The 23,751-nt window shown below is 33.4% G+C and overlaps 2 protein-coding genes across 2 annotated transcripts; one reads left to right on the forward strand and one right to left on the reverse strand.

Moving 5' to 3' along the window:
* Positions 1-9,416: 9,416 nt before the first annotated feature.
* On the forward strand, positions 9,417-11,649 carry LOC107464611 (putative pectate lyase 14). Its single transcript, XM_016083527.3, has 4 exons — positions 9,417-10,103; positions 10,562-10,917; positions 11,114-11,249; positions 11,376-11,649. Exons 1-4 carry the CDS (start codon positions 9,657-9,659, stop codon positions 11,574-11,576), a joined length of 1,140 nt encoding a protein of 379 aa, XP_015939013.2. The 5' UTR covers positions 9,417-9,656; the 3' UTR covers positions 11,577-11,649.
* Positions 11,650-21,712: 10,063 nt separating this feature from the next.
* LOC107464610 (probable pectate lyase 4) lies at positions 21,713-23,300 on the reverse strand. The gene is made up of 4 exons (XM_016083526.3): positions 22,838-23,300; positions 22,370-22,725; positions 22,040-22,175; positions 21,713-21,913 (listed from the first exon to the last, which is right to left on the reverse strand). The coding sequence occupies exons 1-4, from the start codon at positions 23,282-23,284 to the stop codon at positions 21,713-21,715; spliced, it is 1,140 nt and encodes a 379-aa protein (XP_015939012.2). The 5' UTR covers positions 23,285-23,300.
* Positions 23,301-23,751: the final 451 nt, after the last annotated feature.

The following is a 23,751-nucleotide window of genomic DNA, read 5'->3' on the forward strand; positions in this document are numbered from 1 at the left end:
GCATGGATTGTCGTTCGCTGCTTTCATTGGTGTGAACCACAATGGTAAGTCTACTTTGTTAGGCTGCGCTCTGCTAGGCAGTGAGGAGATCTCAAGTTTTGAGTGGGTGTTCACACAATGGCTGGAGTGCATGGGAACGACACTGAAGGGCATCATCACAGACCAATGCAAGTCTATGTTTGGTGCAATTAAGAAGGTCCTGCCCAATACACGACACCGGTAGTGCATATGGCATATAACACAAAAGATACACAACAAGCTTGGAGGTTATTCTAGGTTCAAAGAGTTGAATACTGAGTTGAAACACATTATATGGAACTCTAAATCGGTTGAGGATTTCGAGGATCATTGGGCTGAGTTCATTGATGAGTTCAACTTACATCACAACAGATGGCTATCAGGTTTGTGTCTTTTTAGGAAAATCATGTGCCGGAAGTGCTTAGATGTTGTTGTGTTCTTGTATTCTGTTCAAAAAAATGTTCTTATGCATGGTTTTGTTTTTTGGTGGGTTTGTTTCTTTTTTAAATCTGCTTGAAGACCGACACATGTGGGTGCCTATCTTTTTCAAGGGTCAATTCTGGGCTTCCATGAGGAGTACGTAGAGGAGTGAGGGTATGCATTCATTCTTTGGTGGATACTTAAATTGTAAAACTAGTTTGGTCCAGTTCGTCCACGAGTTCGACAATGTCCTAGGAACGAAAGAGCAGAAAGAACTGGAGGACAATGCTGTAGACTCGAGAGGTCTAATCCCATGTTCAACTAGATCAGCCATCGAGAGACAATTTCAAAAAGAGTACACCAACGAGATGTTTAGGGATGTCCAAACTGAGTTTAGCAAGAAGGCTGATTGCACTATTCGTGCCGTGGATGAACAGGGCAACTCCGCTAGGGTAAAAGTGGAAGAGGAAATACTAGTCTATGAGACGACTCGATATGTTACGTTTGACATCCATTTTGATCGTTTGACACACGAGGTTCGATGTGATTGCAACTTGTTCGAGAGTGCAGGTATATTATGTTGCCACTGTCTTGTAGTACTTTCATCTTACAAAGTTAATGAGGTGCTTTCCTGCTATGTTTTACCTCGTTGGAGCAAGAACATAAAGCGCAAGCACACCTACATTAAGAGTAGCCATGACGTTAGACGTTCAAATGAAAGCCACAAAACATATTCAGAGAGTTGTGTGCACATTTCTACAATGTTGCATAGGAATTCGTGGACTGTGATGATGAGGCAGACATGCTGCATAATGTTCTGGAGGATGTAAGGGCCAAGCTAGTAGATTACCGTGGCAAGATGCGAAATAACACTGTCGCTACTGCACACAATAGCATCATCACAGGCCCTTCAACCGTTTTCGGCACAGAGGACATTCAGGCCCCATCAAAGGTAACCACTAAGAGTCGTCCAAAAGGCAAAAGGCTAGGATATGAGTTGGATAAATCAATCAGAAAATCCATGCAGAGAAAGCGGAAGAGTGTACGCAAGGTATGTATAGGAATTAAAGTTAAACTTCACTTTTACAACGGTTTTTATTACGTCGATATTAGGTTGGTTTTGATTTAGCTTGTTTGTTTCAGGATAATCGTGTAGAATCTGCTGTAAATCAAGCTTCGGAGGCTTTCGCTCAGCAGATTGCTAAGCAAGGACTTGGTGGATTCATGTCGCTGTTAAACTCCTTTGACAATACCTAGATTGTTTACGATACTGCATCCATTATGTTATATTAGAGGTCCCTTTTGTTAGGTCATACAACTCAATATGTATGTTTCATGGTCATTTTCTTTGTTTAGGTTTTCTATGATAAGAAAATTATGAAATTGGTATTTCCATGGCATTATATTGATGCTACTCACGTATCTGGCCTGCTTATAGGTTTTCTGCTTATATTTTAACCATTTAATAAATTTGGGATGTTGTGTGCTTTTAACTTCAAGTGGCATGTCTAGGATGTTCGCTTTACTATGGTTATTGATTGTTATTTTTCTGGTGTTTGGATGGTTACTTCTTATCGGATTAGCTATTTGTTTTTGATTATTTAATTTTCATATAGTATGGATGTTCGATTCCTTAGGCTTGTGCATGGTTATTTTTTTATATACAACAAGTGTCTTAGTAACTAAGATAAATAAAGCGGATGTTCGGTTTAGTAGGTTTGCAGATGGTTATTTCTATTTGTTTCCGGATGGTTATTTAGTGTGTATGACGAATGGCATGTTATTAGTCACGAGTTATAATGTGGATGTTCACCTCAATATATTACTGGATGGTTACTTTTAATGTGGATTATGAATGGCAACTGATTAGTTATAGGATTTATAATGTGGATGTTCGCGTCATTAGGTGAGTGGATGGTTACTTTTAGTGTGGATTCAAAATTGCATGTTATTACTTACAATAGTTATAAAGAATCTGGAATCCTCTCCAAAGTTTGGACCCAAGCCCTCATACACCACAACTGGCCCGTTATGGAATGATTCGAGGTTGTGCGGTTGCATGACTGTTTCCTATTGTAAGAGGATCAGTCAGTTATAAAGTGCCGACAATAAGTTGTGAAAATATTATATTATTCATACCAATATGCCCGGACAGACACAGTAGAAATCACGTTTGAATATCTCGAACTGTGCATCATTGAATGCGTAACACATCCATTGAATGATCTGCGGTGCAAAATTTAAAACCATGATATAAAGTGTACGGAGAATGCAATAAGTGAAGCTAAAACATCGAGATTACGCACTTACGTTGCTGTTAACCCAACCACGTGCTTTCAATGTTAATAGATCCTTCCTCAACAGCCGAAGATATGGCCTACCTTCGTAGGTTGCCAACAGCTCATCTTCGTTGAGGGAAGAGTTCAGAATCCAATCTCGGACCGTGTCTTCCTTCTCCTCTCCTAACTTAACATCCTTAAGACTTGGATGTACTGCTGTGATGGGGGTGTGATCGGTGGCTTCTTAAGTTGTGTCAAACCCAGTGAAAAGCTAGGCCTTCCGAGACTCGGGGTCTAGCACTATGACTTATTTGGCATCACGGTCTGTAGGGGTTCCATTTCCAAAGGATTGTTGTATTTCTTCTGTTCAACTTTTACCAATATCTCCTCGACTTCTGGACACTGCACGAAGTTCAAATCAAACTCTCTGCATCGAAGTCAACAAAATAAGGCAAGTCGGTTATTACTCTGATGTAAGTCACATGTAAATCAAGATACATCCATTACATATCTACAACAGATGTAAACTGATAGAGCTTACCTGTCAAAATCATATTCAGTTACTTGCCCTGTTACTGTGGAAGGTGTAATTGGATCAAATTGCGGCCCATCAAACTGTTCGGCATCCTGATTTAGGTGCTCACCTGTCAGGCTTGAGCTGTGATCAAATAAACGGTGCTTTGGAATAACATGTGGCATGTGGTCATCGTCATCGGAGTCAGAAACAACTGCAATCCTCTTCTTGTGCGTCTCAGCAACACGTGCTGTATGGCTGCCTTTACAAAATTTGGGTCTGATGACGAGCAGCTTTCTTCGGGTTCCTATCTTGCTTTCCTGAATATGGAATATACACCAAATTATCATGCTTTTAGAAAGAAACAGCTATGTTATATACTCGCATACAAATCCATGACCATAACAAAAAATTCACTTCGTAAGAAACATCAATAGTAGATCGTAGTAATTAATTTATGATGCCAACACATGTAGACACTAAGATGAACTCACCCCTGGTGGCTCTGTAGGGCTTCCAGGAAGTTTTGATTCACATGTCATTGATGGTGTTTCAGCTGGTTTCTTATAGTCCATATTTTTAACAGATGCCTCATTGCATTCCTGTGTACATTAAGCGACAATTCCACATACCAACTTTAATTAGTTCGACATACAAGTACACTGTTGTGGAACCTATAAAACATCCAAATTCTATAGGAGCATGAGTCCATTTGTGCAATTAAAAATAAACACCAGAAGTTATAATCTAATCTAAACGCCTTTGACTTTAATGTTGCCCGTGCTTTAAATTGCAAAGGACACATTACCTTTTGAGCCGCTTTACTCCTGCATTTTCTCTTTCCGCTCTTTTTTTAGCTGCATATTCTCCCCTCTTCTTCCTGGTTTGCAATTTTGGATCCTCTCAAAATTTGGCCCTCTTTCCAATGGGACCCTAACATCAAAGGGTCAACTGAGCTTACGAAACGCTCATCCAAAAGCCCAAGGTAGAAAATAATAAATGTCTTAGGTTGATTATATTATAATAGAGAACATATCATCCATCCTAGTACCTCATCAATTACATTGTTTGCCTTTTTTTCAAGTTCTGATGGAGTCCATGCAGTCAACCATGGCTCCGGTTCTTGACAGCGCTCTAGTGGCCCATGCCTTAGCCGCTGAAAGTACAAGAGCTGGATGGAAAGATTGTACGGTTTCTTAGTTCATCATTACCCCAAGTGGGCTAAATAACTAAATGAACAATTAAACTTACCATTAGGGCAAACATGCAGCCGCCACAAGTTTCAAGCTTCTTATTTTGGTGTGTTTCAATCGCCTTCCCTAGCCACTTGAATGTTTTCTGTGCCCAGTTAAATTTTCTTGGATCTGAGACATCCAAAATTGGAGGAATGTGCCATGGAGAAATTGTTTGTTGGCTGGTTGGACACAGGAACGTCTTTAAGACCACCAATATGAAGTACCTTCTAAAATTAATCCTATCCACTTCTGTTTCCATAGGACAGGCATAAACAAAGTCGCGCAGTTGAGTGGTTGTCTTCTTTTTAAATTGTTCTTTGATTTCTCGGTGAGCCGAATTTTTTTTCTATTTTCGGAATGTCATTCCCTACATTTCATATTGAAATAAGCAAATAGAATAAATTTAACCATACCTAAGAACAAAACCTACAGCAAAATATATGACAACAAATTCACAATTTAATATAAGGAGCTGACCATTGGAGGGTATCCCTAACGCCCTTCCTATTAACTTAGAACTAACTGGAATATTGCCGACATCCACTGTAAGTATGTCTGTCTCCACATCGTAAGTCCTGGCTAGTTGAATCATTATCGTCTGCTTGACTGCCCAGCGAGGAATCTGCTTCACAAAGCCAAACTCAATAGAATCAATCTCAGCTAGCTTTGCATCGGCATTCATTTCTTGCAAGTGGGTTATCATCCCGTTGATGTAGCATGGAGAACATTGCGTCTCCACTAATTTCTGTTAAGCAACACAATACAAGTTATTAGAAATAAAAAGAATCAAACATTTGTTAACACAAAGCACTGCTTACCTTTTTCCCCATTAAAATGCTGTTTAGCAGGTGAAAATCAAAGCAGATTCTTGCCTGTCAAGAAACATTCAACCATAACTCTTGATACAAAACACACATTATCATTTGACTATAATTGCAAAAACAACCAACAACAAAAAAAAAAAGAAATCACTGGCAGCCCAACAAAACGTCCTGCGCAATTCAAGTAAACAGCAAAGAGCCTGACATTGGTCATAACATGCTCCATATAAAATAATGAGTTAAAAAATTGGCCTTCCGATTACAAAATGAACCCACCCAATTCCTGATAACAATTACTTATTATTATTAACACTGTAAATTATTAACAGAAAACAAATCCTTCATAACTGCTGTAGGTCAACTCAAAAACATAAATTGTTTCACCTTCATATATTATATTAGTCTGCTCGCATTATTTAGCAAAATTTCAAAAGGAAACAAAAATTGTTTCTGTATAACTATGTATTATTATCTAAATTTTAAAACGATTCTCTACAACATCCAAGATTGATAATTATATATCCATACATACCTAGACATGATACATGATGCAACTATAGTTTTTACAACCAATCTTACTCATATCTACTTAAGCCACCGCTAAAAGCCATCTCATTTTTTGGATCAATCTTTTCGTAAAAATTGAACATCCGTAATTTATTGAAATTAAAAGTCAATCAAATGAACCAGGAAAGATATAAAGAAAAGAATACTAAAATATCAAGCACAGACTCCATCAAATTTCAAACATGTTTGCTTTAATCCAAGGATCCATGAACCACGTGATATTACTATCCATGCTGTTAATTAAAGAAACAAAATATAAAAATTACCATCATAACACCCACAGCCGTGTGCAGTAAGAGTACATACGCAGTTTAAAAAAATCAAGTAAAACAAGGTCCTAGGAAGCATAAATGTTCACCAAAAGAAGTCCTAATATTGCCAGCTTGCTAGGCTCCAATGATTTGCAATATCAAAAATTACTACCTAAATGATGTAGATCATGTCACATTTTTTTATCCATCTTTTCTTACAAAATTGAACACCCGTAATTTATAGAAATTAACGATCAATCAAATGAACCAGAAACAGACAACAAAAATAATACTAAAATATCAAGCATGGCTCCAACGAATTTCAAACATGTTTACCTTAATCCAAGGATCTATGAACCATCTGATATTACTATCCATGCTATAATTTTAAAAAGAAACATATCAAAATCAACATCATAACACCCCACAATCGTGTGTAGTAAGAGTACATAGCAATTTAAAAAAAAAATAAATGTTAAACAAGGTCCTTGGAAGCATAGCTCTTAAATTTGAAGTTCTAATTACGTAAGTCACCAAAACAACACCTAATATTGATTGCGATGGTTATCAAATATGCTTATCAACATGTAAATAGAGTCTTTGCACGGTTAGACTCAACGCCAATAGTACTTTCACTTATATCTATTCCAATCAAATGGATCAAATACAAGTGGACATGTGAGGATTAAGTCAAATACACTTTTAGCTAATACTAGAAAATTGTCAATAGATCCCAAATTATACTTACAATTTTTTCTTAAAATAAACCAACATGATTCCAATTCAAGCCTATCTCTTCTATATCAAATATTCATAATCAGAGTATTTAACAGTTTCTAAATTTTGACAGCCTCTTAGATTAGATTTTGGAATGAAAAAAAATTAACATTGTCAACCAACTTGCAAACACTTGGGAAAAATTTTCAACCATACGTTAATGAATAAAATAAGAATTAAAATGTAGTGAGAGTATATAGGCAGTAAGAGTACAAAGGCATAACACCCACAATTGTCTGCAGTAATTGTACATAGGCAGTTTAAAAAAAAAATCAAGTTAAAAAAGGTCCTTGCAAGCGTAGCTGCTTAAAAAATTGAACTTCTAAGTACCTAAATAACCAAAACAAGTCCTAATATAACCAGCTTTCACAACATCAGAAAGTACTACCTAAATGATGTAGATCATGTCACATTTTTCAATCCATCCTTTCTTACAAAATTGAACACCCGTTATTTATAGAAATTAACGGTCCATCATATGAACCAGAAACAGACAAAGAAAACAATACTAAAATTTCAAGCCAGGCTCCAACAAATTTCAAACATCTTTGCCTTAATCCAAGGAATCATGAACTATTTGATATTACTATTCATGCTATAATTTAAAAAAAATAAACATATCAAAATCAACAGCATAACACCCCACAGTCGTGTGCAGTAAGAGTACATATGTAGTTTAAAAAAATTAAATGTTAAACAACGTCCTTGTAAGCATAGCTATTAAAAATTGAAGTTCTAATTACGTAAGTCACCAAAACAAGTCCTAATATTGATTGTGATGGTTATCAAATATGCTGATCAACATGTAAATATAGTCTTTGCACGGTTAGACTCAACGCCAAAAGTACTTTTACTTATATCCATTCCAATCAAATGGATCAAATGCAAGTGGACATGTGAGGATGAAGTAAAATACACTTTTAGCCAAGACTAGAAAAATGTAAATTTATCCTAAATTATACTTACAATTTTTTCGTAAAATAAACCAACAGGATTCCAATTCAAGCCTATCTCTTCTATATCACATACTCATAATCAGAGTATTTAACAGTTTCTAAATTTTGACAGCCTCTTAGGTTAGGTTTAGGAATGAAAAAAAATTAAACATCGTCAACCAACTTGGAAACACCTGGGAAAAATTTTCAACCATACGTTAATAAATAAATTGAACATCCGATCTAGATTCATTAAACAACTTACAAAGCAACATATTCATAGCACGTGCTTCACACGAATTGCTGACTTACTAATAACCGGAGGCAAAACAAAGCCAAATACAGTAACTCGTTAAAATACAAGACGCAGAAACTCGGATGCTCATAAACATGTACGTGTCATTATTTCTTCCAACTACCTTATGTTCACAAACAAATGGATAAGTCAAACAGACCCAGGAATTTTCGAAAGCAACAAAACCCTTCTAAGCAGCCAGAACATAAAAGTTACTATGAACATCTAAACATTCAATAAACGGTTATCGGTTTACTGACCTTCAATCTGGGAAGAGAAACACACCCCACGGCTTCTCTTGTTGCACCCGGTAATGACTCCAACCAATGCGAACATGCAACGGCTCCAACCTAGGGAGACTACGATTAAAGGCCAACGCCGGTGGTTTCTAGGTGACTTTCACTCGACGGGGCCAGGGATTCTCCTCTGCTGCTGGTGGTCTTCGCAATGGAGGCACTGGCGGATGCTCGGTACGACGATTGGCAGGATGAACTACGGGTAGCAGCAAAAAAGGAGCGGCTAATGGGGGAAGGTCCTCCTTCGTCAATGCCGTTCGAAATAGCGGTGAGGGAAGGCTAACGTTTTCTTTGCTGAAGGGTGTTCGAAAGTTAGGGAAGGGGAAAGGTTTTGACTGTTGGGTCAAAGAAAGGGGGAGTGATGGGAGGATTACAATGGTATTAATTAAGATAATTAAAATTAGGATTTAAGAAAGGGGGTGTTTACGAGTATACCTATGTTATTAATCTAATTGGGCTAATTATTAAGGCACGTTGTCATATTGTTCACCAAAGTCATTGTCCCCCTAGCATCTCCCTATTCATTAATATCAATTAGAGACTTTAGTTAAAGTGATTAATCTCAATACCTTTTAATATATATATATATATATAGTACCGAGTTTAAAATTATATTTAGTCTAAAGAGTGTAGTGTGTCTAAGTGACTAAGTGTATCTTTAAAAAATTCTATAACTCTATATCTGTAGTTATAAATATTATTTTAAGTCTATATGCTATATCATCTTAATTAATTAAGTTGGGTTGGTCTAATGATAAGTCATTAGTCCGTTAGGGGTTCGAATCCTACTTTGTGTATGCAATAAGCTATTGGCCAGTTGCAAACCCTTAGATGAAATTCCTATATACAATGAATTAGTCTTTGACATGTTAAATTGAAAAATACTAATAAAAAAATAAAAAAATAATATACCGTAACATTTCCCCAATATTAAATGATGCTCCCTTAATTTCCCTTATATAGTCAGTTAGTCATTGCTCAAATTTAGCTAAACGCGTTATATCTAACTTAAGGTTAAGCCTAACTCACACTATACTTAGTTGAGCTGGACCTTCCCCAATTTCTACTATTGATAGCTTTCTCGTGCATTCGACACTCCTTTGGCCATAGCTTCACATAACAACTTCAACAAACTTGAAGCAATTTCCCACATCCACCATAGCCTATATATATAATCAATTCTGAATTCTACTACGTACTACTCCAAAACCCTACATAACACATTATTCCTAACAACATACATACACCATGGCTAGTATCCTTTCTCACTTTCTTTTGCCCATTTTTCTTGCCACCCTTTTCTCTCTAAACCCTACTTATGGTGCCAAGCAATCCAAAATAATTGGCATAAAAATGAATGTGATTGATCGGTGCTGGAGACGGGATCCTCAATGGAGGAGCCACCGCGCGCAACTCGCAAACTGCTCCATTGGCTATGCTGGCAAGATGATGAACAACATTGGCAGTGACCTCATCTATTATGAAGTTATAGACCCTAGTGATGACCCCATAAACCCTAAGCCAGGTACCTTGCGATATGGAGCTTCTGTGATTCAACAAAAAGTTTGGATCACATTTAAAAGTGACATGAAAATTACATTGGCAAAACCCCTTCTTATTAGTAGCTTTACCGCCATTGATGGCCGCGGTACCAACGTCCACATTGCTCGTAACGCATGCTTTATGATCTTTAAGGTAACCAAAACGAGTTAATTCTCAAAGTTTATGGTTTCTGATGATATTAGTTAATACGTATATTATTTTTAGACATCAATTAACTATTAATATTTAAAAATATGAGATAAAGTATGTTGTTGGATTATTAAACTAAAGGAATTGAATTAATAACAAAATATTGGATAAATATAATAAATTCTGATGTTGTTAATATTTATCTGTTAAAACCTTTTCAAAGTACATCATAATAAAAAAGTGATGAGTCATTACTCCATATAAAAGAATTGTGCAATGCATGAAATATATTTTTGTCAATCTCAAATTTCAAAGATTATTTTAATACATTTGAGAGAACAATTTTAAAACTTAACTCAACCCAAAATCATTATATATTTATATTAGTTAAATTGATATGCGTGCATGAATACCGAATTGCTAACTACTCAAATAACAAATTGTTTGTTATTTGTTTGAAGGCGACGAACGTAATAATCCACAACGTTCGGATCCATGATTGTAAAGCACAAGCTCCGGGATTGGTGATGGGTCCAAATGGGAAGGTGATTTCATTAGGTCAAGTTGATGGCGATGCCATTAGACTAGTCACTGCTTCGAAGATTTGGATTGATCATAATACACTTCAAGATTGTGAAGATGGTCTTCTTGATGTTACACGGGGTTCCACTGATGTCACCGTCTCCAATAACTGGTTCCGGAACCAAGATAAGGTTATGCTTCTTGGGCATGATGATGGATATATTAGAGATCAGAATATGAAAGTTACTGTTGTCTACAATCATTTTGGACCAAATTGTAACCAGCGTATGCCAAGGTAAGTACATAATAAATTATTGCAAAGTTTAGGTGACTAATAATTTTTTATTGAGAATGTTACATAATCAGTAAATATTATTATTTTAAATCACTATTTAATATTAATAATTTGGACTTATATTTATAAAAAATTATATACAAATTATACTCATAATATATTTGACAATATTAATAAATTTATAAAATATATATAGGATCCGTCATGGATATGCACATGTAGCAAACAATCTTTATCAGGGATGGATGCAATATGCTATTGGTGGAAGCATGGGACCAAGTCTCAAAAGCCAATCTAACCTCTTCATAGCCCCTGAATCTGGGAACAAGGAGGTAAATAAATTAAATAATCAGTAATGAAATTAATTAATTAACATCAATTTATTTCGATTATTGTTTTAGTAATTATATTATGTATACTCTATATATTATTTTAATTAATTATTATGTGTTGTGTAGGTGACATGGAGAAAAGGCAACAGCGAAAATGGGAACATGTGGGAATTCCATTCAGTTGGGGATGCTTTTGAAAATGGAGCTTCTTTCACAGTAACAAAAGGAGGACGTGTGCCAAAGCCAAATTATAGTGAGGAACAATATTTTAAGGTTCTTGATGCTAAATCTGTCAGATTTTTGACAAGATCCTCTGGCGTACTATGATGCACAAAAAACTTTATATCTTGAATGATTACGTCTACAAGAATTACAAGGGATCCATCAATATAATCTTGATGCCAAGACTAGGTTTATTTTCTAGGTTTGGGTTCTCAATTTTCTTTATAAATCGAGAACTAATTTACAACGAAATAAGTACGTTATAATTTGAATGTATTAAGGAAGCAATATACATCATAGAAGAAAGCACTCAATATTTATGTAAGAGAGGTTTGCGCACACTTGCCCCACTGCTAATATAATGAACTTTGTAATAATACTAGTACTAAATTAAAGCTTACTCTTAATATAAATAAGGAAGCACATATATTCTTTATTTGAAATGATGTACAGTTTGTTTTTTTAATTTTATTGCTTACACGATCTTGTCTACAGTAATTATTTTGAATAATAAATAATTACTCGATGAATATTGACATGCATATTTCACAATTGATCGGTAAGAGATAATAAAATATTTAGATAATTATTTAAAAACATTTATATATAATATTTAATTGTGCTGAAAATACAAAAAAGATAACTATTTTTTGTTATTTTAAATTAATATTCTTTTTTATAAGGTAATTAATTTATTAACAATAACGACGAATATAAAAAATTTTGACTGAGAAGGCGAAATATAGAATATAATAATAAAATAATTTACACAATAATTTAATATATAGTAAGATCAAATTTAATATAACATAATAAAAATAATAAAATATTTTATTCTTTTAATATTTAATTACTTTCTAAAGAAAGAATACGAAATAATACTTGTATATAAAATATGTGGCAGTTCATTTGTATTTGTGAAATACGATTTTCATAAATCTTAAGTCTGCGGTTAAAAAGGAAGACTAAGAGATAAAAACAATTAAATATTTATATTGTATTTGGTTTAAGGCGTATATAATTGAATTATGTTTTAATATTTTATTTGATTTAAGATAAATGTTAGTTGATATAGAACTTATTTAAAATAGTCATTAGCCTTTAATCTTAGTTAGTTAGTTAATTATTATATTACCATATTTAAAAGTCTGCTAGAAATATAGTTAAAAAAAATTAAAACTAATCATAGTTAGTTAGTTGTACAAATAGTCTATGTACAGTAACACTCGTTTTTGTGATTATTCATTCTAACTTTAACAAGCAAGTTCTTTTTACCTTATTTTTATTTTTTTTGCCTCTCCTCTTATTGTTTATCATCTTCTATAATTGTTCACAATTCACGAACATTATTTTCACATGGTACAATAAACGTGAAAGGTTGAATCAGTGGTGAAAATCGAACAAGGCTCAAAAGAAAGAAGAGACAGCTACTAATCCTAATTCGGTCCAATTATGGCGAATAAGAAACGAATAGAAGATCCAAACGAGATCCAACTATAGAAAACACATTTTCAACAAATGACATTCAAAGCTTTTTAAAATTAGTAAACTATATTTTAGGATTTTAGAATCTTCAAAAAAGGATGAATCAGCAAAAAAAAATGAACCAGCCTTAGGCAAGTGCGCAAATTGATCCGAACAATCCTTTTTACTTCCATCCAAATGAGAATCCTAGAATTTTCATTGTGAATGTCATATTGAACCCTTCAAAATATTATGCTTGGGCTAAAGCAATGTGTCTTGCTCGCAAATCAAAGAACAAATTAAAATTTATTGATGAAACTATTATTAACTATTTGAGAATGATATCAATTTTTTAGCATGGAAAAAATGCAATATTTATGTAGTTGCTTGGTTGAATTTGTCTCTAAATAGTGAAATTTTTTAAAGTGTAATATGAAATAAAATGGTCTGTGCTTGTGATGTGTGGAGTGATCTAAGACATATGGACACCGCATTGCAGCTGGCTGCTGCCTCCTAGAGACTGAAATCTTGGACTCTTGGTAGTAGTTGGTACATTCAATGATCTGCTTGCTTTATTGCTTGGATTTGATATTTTGTTAAGTAAAATTTGATTTTATCCTATTTAATAATAAGAATTTAATTTTGACAAAGATTGTGTGAATTGTGACATTGTTCTTTGTTGCCGCTGTTTGAATAATTGAATGACTCATGTTTGTGTGTATTGACTTATAATTTAATTAGGATATTACTCTTTGTTGCTGTTGAAAACTAATTTGAATGACTTTTACAATTGGTCTTCTTATTGGAAGATGCTATAAGTTGAGAAATAATATGAGGTAATAATTTTTGAGATTCACTGCAATCAATGGATGGCTTGTTGCTTGCGCCTTGGTGTCTCATGGTCATTGCAGCATCATTCTTGAATTTTTTTTACCATTTACAATCTTAATTTGATATTATATTATTGTGTATTTTTTTTATTGTTTAGTTTATGTTTTGTATTTATAATATTATATTGTACTTCTAAATTTGTATGAAATTGTGAATTATTTTTATTAATCAATTAACTTAGGTTTATAAATTTATCCTTTTAGTAATGAAAAAATATTTTGAAAGAACATCATCGTTGGAGATTAGATTCCAAAATAATTTATCGACCGCTTCTAACAAAAGGAGGTTTTTAGAATTTGAAATAGAGAACCTTATAGCAGATTCAGGACAAAAACCAAATATTTCAAGTTATCATCTGAACGAGAGAAACAAAGTTATATGTGTATATTTACAAAAAAGTCCTTGTTAACCATGGACTCTGATTTCCTGCAAACTATTTGTTCATCTGTTTTTCGAAGATTTAATCCTAATTGGTTTGAACTGCAAAAAAAGCGCTGAGTATCGTTGGAAAATAAAAAAAATTCGACGGGTAAATTAATTACCGTCGGAAACAATCAGACGGTTAAACCTCGCCAGCAAATGTTTACCGTCCGATTTTTTTCGTCCGACGGAATCTAGTTAGTATGAAAATAGATTATGTTGGATTTCCCGCCATATTAACGACCGATTCATCCGAGGATAATATCGACAGAAATATTTTTTTATTTTTTAAAAATAATGTTACCATCGAAATATTTCGACGGAAGCGTTTTCATTTTTTGTTTAATTATCTTTTTCTGTTCATCTCTAGTGGACCCTGATAATTAGTAATTGAAATAGTGCTTCAAACCTGATAAGGCAATACGAAAAATATAAATTATAAATACCGAATGATGGTAACTAAAATATCTGAAAAAATACTAATTATATTACATTAACTGAACTATGTTTACATTAACTGAAATGTATATTACAAATGCGCAAAGTTTCTTAAAGAAATACATATTACAGAACTATCTTTACATTAACCCTAATCAGATTCATCATCTTCTTCCTCTGGTTCACCATCCTCCTCTTCTGATATAGTTTCCTGATTATCATCGAACCCACATTCCTCTTCTTCATCGCCATCGACCCCATCTTTTTCTTAAATATTGTCGTCCTCTGGTGGAAATGCGTTGGCATCTAGTCCAAGTTCAATGATGTCATCATGCATAATAGCAGATCTAAGGGAGATTGACTCACTAGTATCAAGCACCGTTTTCGAAGGAGTTAGGTCATCAATCTGGTAAGGTTCCTGACCCTCTATCGTATCATCAGACTCGATGCAATCTCTTGGCTTAGTCTTAACCACAACCACCCAATTAGACTTGTATGAACTCGAATAAGGAAAATAGTATACCTGTCGTGTATTTTGAGGTAGTATAAAAGGATCATAGTATTTATATTTTCTAGTTACATTAACTTCAATGATATCTTAGTCCATGTACTTTCGTGTTTCTTGTCGCGAACTTAGATCATACTATTCACATTAAAACACGCACACCTTGTACGTAGTGTAACAAAAATACTGTAATTCAATTATGTTGTGCAACACACCAAACCAATTAGAATGGACACTACCCGAATCCCCACGAATCCAAACTCCAGTGTTATCTGTTTTCTTTCCAATCAGCCATTGTAAGGTATGGAACTGATATCTGTTAACATTGTAAATCGGGTAGCTAATGGCCTTATTCATTGGTCCCCAACTAAGTGCAACTGGTTATGAATCTACTGTGTCAGTTAGTTGCACGCTGACGTATTCTCAGAACCAACGTAAAAAATTGTTCAATGAGGCCTTCAGATTTATCTCTCGAAATAACCTATATGATAGAATAGGACAACAAAGTTTTAATTAGATTAGGAAGCTAGTATGTTACTGATTACAATATTTACGAAGACTAAAAAAACTCACATAAGGTATGATGAAATTTGGTCACAGTTAAGCAACACATGCAGATGTGTGGTGTCGATCTCCTTCTGATCTAACCAGTAGTCGTCACTGCCCGCACCCATTGCAGCTCATTTCGACAAAAATATTAAGTATATTATTCCACTTGACGAGGATTCTTCCTTCTCATCGTTCCTTGCAACCCTTGTTCTACGTGACTCAACATGCGACTAAAAATAGAAGCAAAACTAGGAATGCTTTGCAGATGCTACCCTCAATCTAAGCTCTATTCTTTACGGTGCGCTTGAATGACCCAATCATCCTCTCAAATTGGTACATCCATCAAAATTGGACCGGCCCACATAGTATTGCTTCGTACGGTAGGTGGACTACTAAATGTTCTATAACGTTAAAGAAGATGGAGGGAATATCCTCTCTAACTTATAAAGTATGACAAAAATAATGTTCTTGTCCATGACTCTGAGGTCAATAATGCTAAGTTTTGTAGCACATAACTTCCTAAAAAATTTACTTATTTTTGTGAGGGGTTTTCAGATGTTGGTTGGAAGTTCTCTGAACACGATCGGAAGCAAAGACTCCATGAATACATGATAATCATGACCCTTCAACTCAGCAAGCCTACCATGTGACACATTTGTACACTTGCCCAAGTTAGAGGCGTAACCATAAGAAAATCTTAATCCTCTAATCCACTTACAAACATTTTGTCTCTACTCCTTTGTTATAAAGAACACCGCCCTTGGTTTAGCCCACCGCCTGTTATCACTCTTTAAATTCAGATCTGGCTGCCTGCAAATGTCCATCAAGTCTAATCTAACCTTATCGTTGTCCTTTGTTCGCTCATCGTCCATTACTGTGTACATGATGTTATCAAACACATTATTTTCAATGTGCATCACATCAAGACAATGTCATACCAAGTTGTCTTTCTAATTAAGGCAACTCTCAAAATATACTCTATTTAGTCTAATTATGCTCTCTACCATATCTCGGAGGTCTTAGACTTGCTCCGTTATCGACAATCCGTGAGATTCTTCTAACATGTTGCTAAACTTGCCTACTAAACAACTTCACAGGTGCCTCTTCTTATTCAGTTTTATTATTTTCAATGAGTCCTTATTGCACCGAAACAGATGATCCATATCGAGAAATCTTTGATGACAATCAAATGGATTATATATGTATTTGTGACACAAAAAAGATCAAGACGCAAAATTCAAAATATCTCAAATTTACATCATTTTCGAGTTGAGATATTCTATCAAGTAGTTGATAGACAACTCCAAGAATTTAATAATTGTTTTACAAATATGAATACTGAATTGCTTCTTTGTATAACTTGTCTGAATCTAAGACATTTATTTTTTGTATTTGATAAAGAAAAATTGATTCAATTAGCTCAATTTTATCTATTAAAATTTTCTTCTACTCAACTTTATTAGTCCTTCAAAAAAAATTTTCTTAGAATACATGATCACAAAAATGAGTGTTACTGTATAAAGATTAGCTATTTGTAGAACTAACTAACTATGATTAGTTCTAAACTAGTTTCTAACTATAGTTCTAGTATATTTCTAACCATGGTAATATAATAATTAACTAACCAACTAACGTTAAAAGCTAATGACTATTATAAATAATTCTATATCAATTAATATTTATTCACTACAAGAAACATCGTTAAAATCGACGGCCAAATCGACGATTAGGCCATCGATAATATTAAAAATTGACGACAAAATAGACGGCAGAAGTGGTCGCAATTAAGTTTATCTATTTTTCAAAATTCTAATAAAATCAACGGCTAAATAATTTAATAAAATCGACAATATTTCCATCTATAATATAAGTTTAAAAATTTTACCTTCTTACTAAAATCGACAATGTTGCCGTCGATATTATTATATAAAATCAACGACATTTCTGTCGATATTTGATTCAATAAAATCGACAATATTTCCGTCTATAATATGAGTTTGTGAATTTCACCTACTTAATAAAATCGACACAATGGCCGTCGGTTTAATTGTTTAGATATCGACAAATTCTTTATCTATATTTTGTTTTAATTGTCTATTTTAAATTTAAAAAGCGACAACACACTACCGTCGATTTTAATAGCTATATTTTTTTAATTATATTTTCTATTTGAAAAATAGTAAACAATTAATACAAATAAACTTTTAAATATAGAAATAAAATTTATACAGAATATTAAATAACAAGACAAATAAACTTTTAAATATAAAAATAAAATTTATACTAAATATTAGACAATGAGTTTACAAACTTATCAAAATAATAAATAATCCTATAAGATAAAGACTCAAGACAAGATAAATAATTAAACTTAGACTTATATTCGTTTAAATTACAATTCACTAATAATATAAAATATTCAATGCTATTCAATCTACTAAACTTGACAAGTGAAGATTACGACTCCCTTTCTGTCTTGAACCTACAAAGTTCTTGAGCTTCTCAATGTTTGATCTAGACAATTTGAACAAACCCCTTACAAAATGCTATTCTTATAGAAAAGTCACAGGACATGAGAAATCTTAGTAACAATAGCTATTTTCTCTTATAACAATGTCCTTATCGTTGAACTGTATTTCACTTCAGAACTAGAAAACAAGATAGAAGAGAGAGATGGATCAATAGAAATAGTAAATGTCATGTTAATGCCAATAGCAAAGAAAAGAAAAACCACCAAACAAAATTTTATTAAACTACATACATTAAACTCAATTAAGTTAGAATACATATGAGGTTAAGATCTTGCACTATGATTATTTAAATTAGGATTAAAGTATTGTGATTCTTTACTACCATTGAATTGGTACCAAAATGGACGTTATAGTGGAACTGGAACAACCATTTCACGGAGTCAGACCAAGCCAATTACTATAGATCTAACAACCAAGACGTTCTTTCTTATTGGTAACCAAGGATATATAGAAGGATAGAGGGATAGAGCTAGATAAAAACAAGGAGATATTAAATTATTGCATTGGTAACCAAAAACAAAAGAGATATATTATATCATTAAATGAAGCTAACACACTCAACTCACCTCTACTCTGAAGGCACACTCCCCTTGCTTACCTTCTTTGCGTAGCTACTTGATTGCTACCAAAGTACCATTACTTAGGACTCTTCTATACATCTAAATCCTCCATTACCAATGACATTTACTTCATTGAATCCACTTGTGGCCACTTCTATATCTTTGTATATGAAAGCTTGTACTACTTTGAATTTAGGTGCTGCTGGTGACCTACTAAGGTTTCCTCCTTGAAGACACCCTCCCTTCACATCTGAAATTAATGTTTCCAAGCATTTATTCATTAGCTTTTATGTCTTAAACTTACCCCTTATAAGAATAAGAATGTTAATACATTTAAGGACATATTTGAGTTAATATTGGCAGCATTTACTTTATGTGCTATTAGGAATGCAAATTCATGTGATGATCTGCATAAGTAGTTAATTCATGCCTAGAAACACATAATTACTATGCAAATGAATTGAGTGTTTGCAATTTACTTGGACTAGAACTAATGCTCAAGTTTACTGAAGCAATGAGTCTGCTGCTTATGTTATAAAGCCCTCTTGGATTCTTATCCTTGCAGACTCCATTCTTGTTGGAAGACTTTTGTCAACCGAACAAGAATAGGACAAAAAAATGTTGAGAAGTATGGTAACTGTAGTGGCCGTTGCAATGGCTATGAGAATGGTTTTGGAGGGGAGATGAGCATGGCTATGCTCATGATTTTCTGAATGCAATTGGTGCTGTGTGTAAACAGCTATAGAATGTCAATTCTACTAACATATATAGCTTGCGAAGTCCAAAGTTTCTACTGCTATATAGCCAATCTAGTCTACCAATATATCAATAACAACAAAAACTCAACAACATAGCAAGAAATTCAACAAAACAACAACAACAACAATAACACAATTGCAACAGCAACAAAGACACAACAAATTACAAAAAAAATAACTAAGGCAATAACAACTCAACAAGACAGCAAAGCATCAAAGAACAGAAGACCTACCGAAACGACACAGCAAAGTAACAGGCAAGACGGCGTGATGGGAGGTGTACTAACCTTTTAATAGCAGCTTACATCTGTTCAGCTCCTCTTAAGTTAGTCACCTGCAAGCATTAAACAAAACAGGAGTCCAAATAAACATCAAGCTGGAGAATAATTAATCTGAAAAAAGCAGAAATGGAGAGAGCATAATAATGGAAAAATAAATGCAGAAATATATGCCAAATGTTTGGAAGAACAAATAATTAAAAATTTTGGAGAACCAAGTGCAAAAACAAGAGCCCTAAAAGAGAAACAAGGCATTGGAATTTGGAAGTTCAGTAACAGTAACAGAAAAAGTTCTTGTGAGCTTGATTGAGAGAGAGAAGGCGTGTAAGAGAGAGCGGAAAAGGACCAACATAGGAGGAGCGATGGTGGCGCAACCGTGACAGACGAATGACGGTGGCGCAACCGTGAATTTGGGGTAGAACAAGGGGGAATTGTGTTTCTAGTGATTGGGGAATTTGGTTTCTGAAATTTGGAGGTGGGAAGAGGACGCGAATATTTGTAGTTTTAGTGATAAAAATCGACGGCATATTTGTCGATTTTAATTTATAATAAAGCAACATCTTAAAGGTCTATTTTATATTTTAAATCTACACCGTTTATTTGATTTTAGAAAGCGATCTAGACCGTTTAAATTTATCGACGGTAAACATTGTCGATATTTTAAATAATAAAATTGATGCCATGTTCGTCGATTTTGAAATAAAAGTATTTTCTATCCCTCTTTGTCGACAGTGTAACGATAATAGAACAAGGTTAATTCATCATAAAAAATATCGACGAATTGGCTGTCGATTTTAATATTATATTTTTTTTTTACAATATTAACAGCAAGCCGTCAAAAAATATCGACGACAGAAATAACCGTCGATTTTTAGTATCGAAAATCACGTTTTTTCTTGTAGTGATCTTAATCTAAATAAAATATTAAAATATAATTTAATTATGTATACCTTAAACTAAACACAAAGATTCAATTTAATTTTTATCTCTTAATTTTTTAAATGCAGTCTTAAGATATAAAAAAAATCATATTTCATAAATACAAATGAACTGTCACATATTTTATATATAAGTATTATTTCGTATACTTTCTTTAAAAAATAATTAAATATTAAAAGAATAAAATATTTTGTTATTTTTATTATGTTATTAAATTTGATCTTACTATATATTAAATTATTGTGTAAATTATTTTATTATTATATTCTATATTTTGCCTTCACAGTCAATTTTTTATATCTGTCGTTATGTTAATAAATTGATTACCTTATAAAAAAAGTATTAATTTAAAATAACAAAAAATAGTTATCTTCTTTGTTTTTTTAGCACAATTAAATATTATTTTTTATATATATGTTTTTAAATAATTATTTAAATATTTTATTATCTCTTACTGATCAATTGTGAAATTTGCATGTCAATATTCATTGAGTAATTTTTTATTATTCAAAATAATTACTGTAGACAAGATCGTGTAAGCAATAAAATTAAAAAAACAAATTGTACATCATTTCAAATAAAGTATATATGTGCTTTCTTATTTATATTAAGAGTAAGCTTTAATTTAGTACTAGTATTATTACAAAGTTCATTATATTAGCAGTGGGGCAAGTGTGCGCAGACCTCTCTTACATAAATATTGAGTGCTTTCTTCTATGATGTACATTGCTTCCTTAATACATTCAAATTATAAGGTACTTATTTGGTTGTAAATTAGTTCTCGATTTATAAAGAAAATTGAGAACCCAAACCTAGAAAATAAACCTAGTCTTCGCGTCAAGATTATATTGATGGATACCTTGTAATTATTGTAGATGTAATCATTTAAGATAAAAGTTTTTTGTACATCATAGTACGCCAGAGGATCTTGTCAAAAATCTGACAGATTTAACATCAAGAACCTTAAAATATTGTTCCTCACTATAATTTGGCTTTGGCACACGTCCTCCTTTTGTTACCGTGAAAGAAGCTCCATTTTCAAAAGCATCCCCAACTGAATGGAATTCCCACATGTTCCCATTTTCGCTGTTGCCTTTTCTCCATGTCACCTACACAACACATAATAATTAATTAAAATAATATATAGAGTATACATAATATAATTACTAAAACAATAATCGAAATAAATTGATGTTAATTAATTAATTTCATTACTGATTATTTAATTTATTTACCTCCTTGTTCCCAGATTCGGGTGCTATAAAGAGATTAGATTGGCTTTTGAGGCTAGGTCCCATGCTTCCACCAATAGCATATTGCATCCATCCCTGATAAAGATTGTTTGCTACATGTGCATATCCATGACGGATCCTATATATATTTTATAAATTTATTAATATCGTCAAATATATTATGAGTATAATTTGTATATAAATTTTTATAAATATAAGTCTAAATTATTACTGTTAAATAGTGATTTAAAATAATAATATTTACTGATTAGGTAACATTCTCAATAAAAAAATTAGTCGCCTAAACTTTGCAATAATTTATTATGTACTTACCTTGGCATACGCTGGTTACAATTTGGTCCAAAATGATTGTACACAACAGTAACTTTCATATTCTGGTCTCTAATATATCCATCATCATGGCCAAGAAGCATAACCTTATCTTGGTTCCGGAACCAGTTATTGGAGATGGTGACATCAGTGGAACCCCGTGTAACATCAAGAAGACCATCTTCGCAATCTTGAAGTGTATTATGATCAATCCAAATCTTTGAAGCAGTGACTAGTCTAATGGCATCGCCATCAACTTGACCCAATGAAATCACCTTCCCATTTGGACCCATCACCAAACCCGGAGCTTGTGCTTTACAATCATGGATCCGAACATTGTGGATTATTACGTTCGTCGCCTTCAAACAAATAACAAACAATTTGTTATGTGATGAGTAGTTAGCAATTCAGTATTCATGCATGCATATCAATTTAACTAATTAAATATGTGAATTAATTCATTTTGGTTACCTTAAAGATCATAAAGCATGCGTTATGAGCAATATGGACGTTGGCGCCGCGGCCATCAATGGCGGTAAAGCTACTAATAAGAAGGGGTTTTGCCAATGTAATTTTCATGTCACTTTTAAATGTGATCCAAACTTTTTGTTGAATCACAGAAGCTCCATATCGCAAGGTACCAGGCTTAGGGTTTATGGGGTCATCACTAGTATCTATAACTTCATAATAGATGAGGTCACTGCCAATGTTGTTCATCATCTTGCCAGCATAGCCAATGGAGCAGTTCGCCAGTTGCACGCGGTGGGTCCTCCATTGGGGATCTCGTCTCCAGCATCGATCAATCACATTCATTTTCATGCCAATTATTTTGGATTGCTTGGCACCATAAGTAGGGTTTGGAGAGAAAATGGTAGCAAGAAAAATGGGCAAAACAAAATGCCAAAAGATACTAGCCATGGTGTATGTATGTTGTTGGGAATAATGTGTTATGTAGGGTTTTGGAGTAGTACGTAGTAGAATTGAGAATTGATTATATATATAGGCTACGGTGGGTGGGAAATTGCTTCAAGTTTGTTGAAGTTGTTGTGTGAAGCTATGGCCAAAGGAGTGTCGGATGCACGAGAAAGCCATGAATAGAAATTGGGGAAAGGTCCAGCTCAACTAAGTATAGTATGAATTAGGCTTAATCTTAAGTTATATGACGCTGTTAGCTAAATTTAAGCAATGACTAATTGACTATATAGGGAAAATTAACTGAGCAAACTAAAATGGTCTATGTAGCTATAGGCGATATTGATAATTTAATATGGGGAAATAATGCTATGGTTTTGACTGAAAATAATATTTATAATTATAGATATAGAGTTGCGGAGTTTTTTCTCAATGATACACTTAAGCAGTTAAAAATGAAATTGAGATTGAAA

This window comes from Arachis duranensis, chromosome 9, assembly GCF_000817695.3.
Source record: "Arachis duranensis cultivar V14167 chromosome 9, aradu.V14167.gnm2.J7QH, whole genome shotgun sequence".
Classification (NCBI taxonomy): domain Eukaryota; kingdom Viridiplantae; phylum Streptophyta; class Magnoliopsida; order Fabales; family Fabaceae; genus Arachis; species Arachis duranensis.

What these genes read in the sequence shown, in the direction of transcription:
- LOC107464611 (XM_016083527.3), top strand. Translation starts at nt 9,657, where the DNA reads ATGGCTAGTATCCTTTCTCACTTTCTTTTGCCCATTTTTCTTGCCACC. An exon ending in TGTAACCAGCGTATGCCAAG is followed by an intron (nt 10,918 to 11,113) that starts GTAAGTACATAA and finishes AAATATATATAG; the next exon opens with GATCCGTCATGGATATGCAC. An exon ending in CTGAATCTGGGAACAAGGAG is followed by an intron (nt 11,250 to 11,375) that starts GTAAATAAATTA and finishes TGTGTTGTGTAG; the next exon opens with GTGACATGGAGAAAAGGCAA.
- LOC107464610 (XM_016083526.3), bottom strand. Translation starts at nt 23,284, where the DNA reads ATGGCTAGTATCTTTTGGCATTTTGTTTTGCCCATTTTTCTTGCTACC. An exon ending in CATGCTTTATGATCTTTAAG is followed by an intron (nt 22,726 to 22,837) that starts GTAACCAAAATG and finishes ATTTGTTTGAAG; the next exon opens with GCGACGAACGTAATAATCCA. An exon ending in TGTAACCAGCGTATGCCAAG is followed by an intron (nt 22,176 to 22,369) that starts GTAAGTACATAA and finishes AAATATATATAG; the next exon opens with GATCCGTCATGGATATGCAC.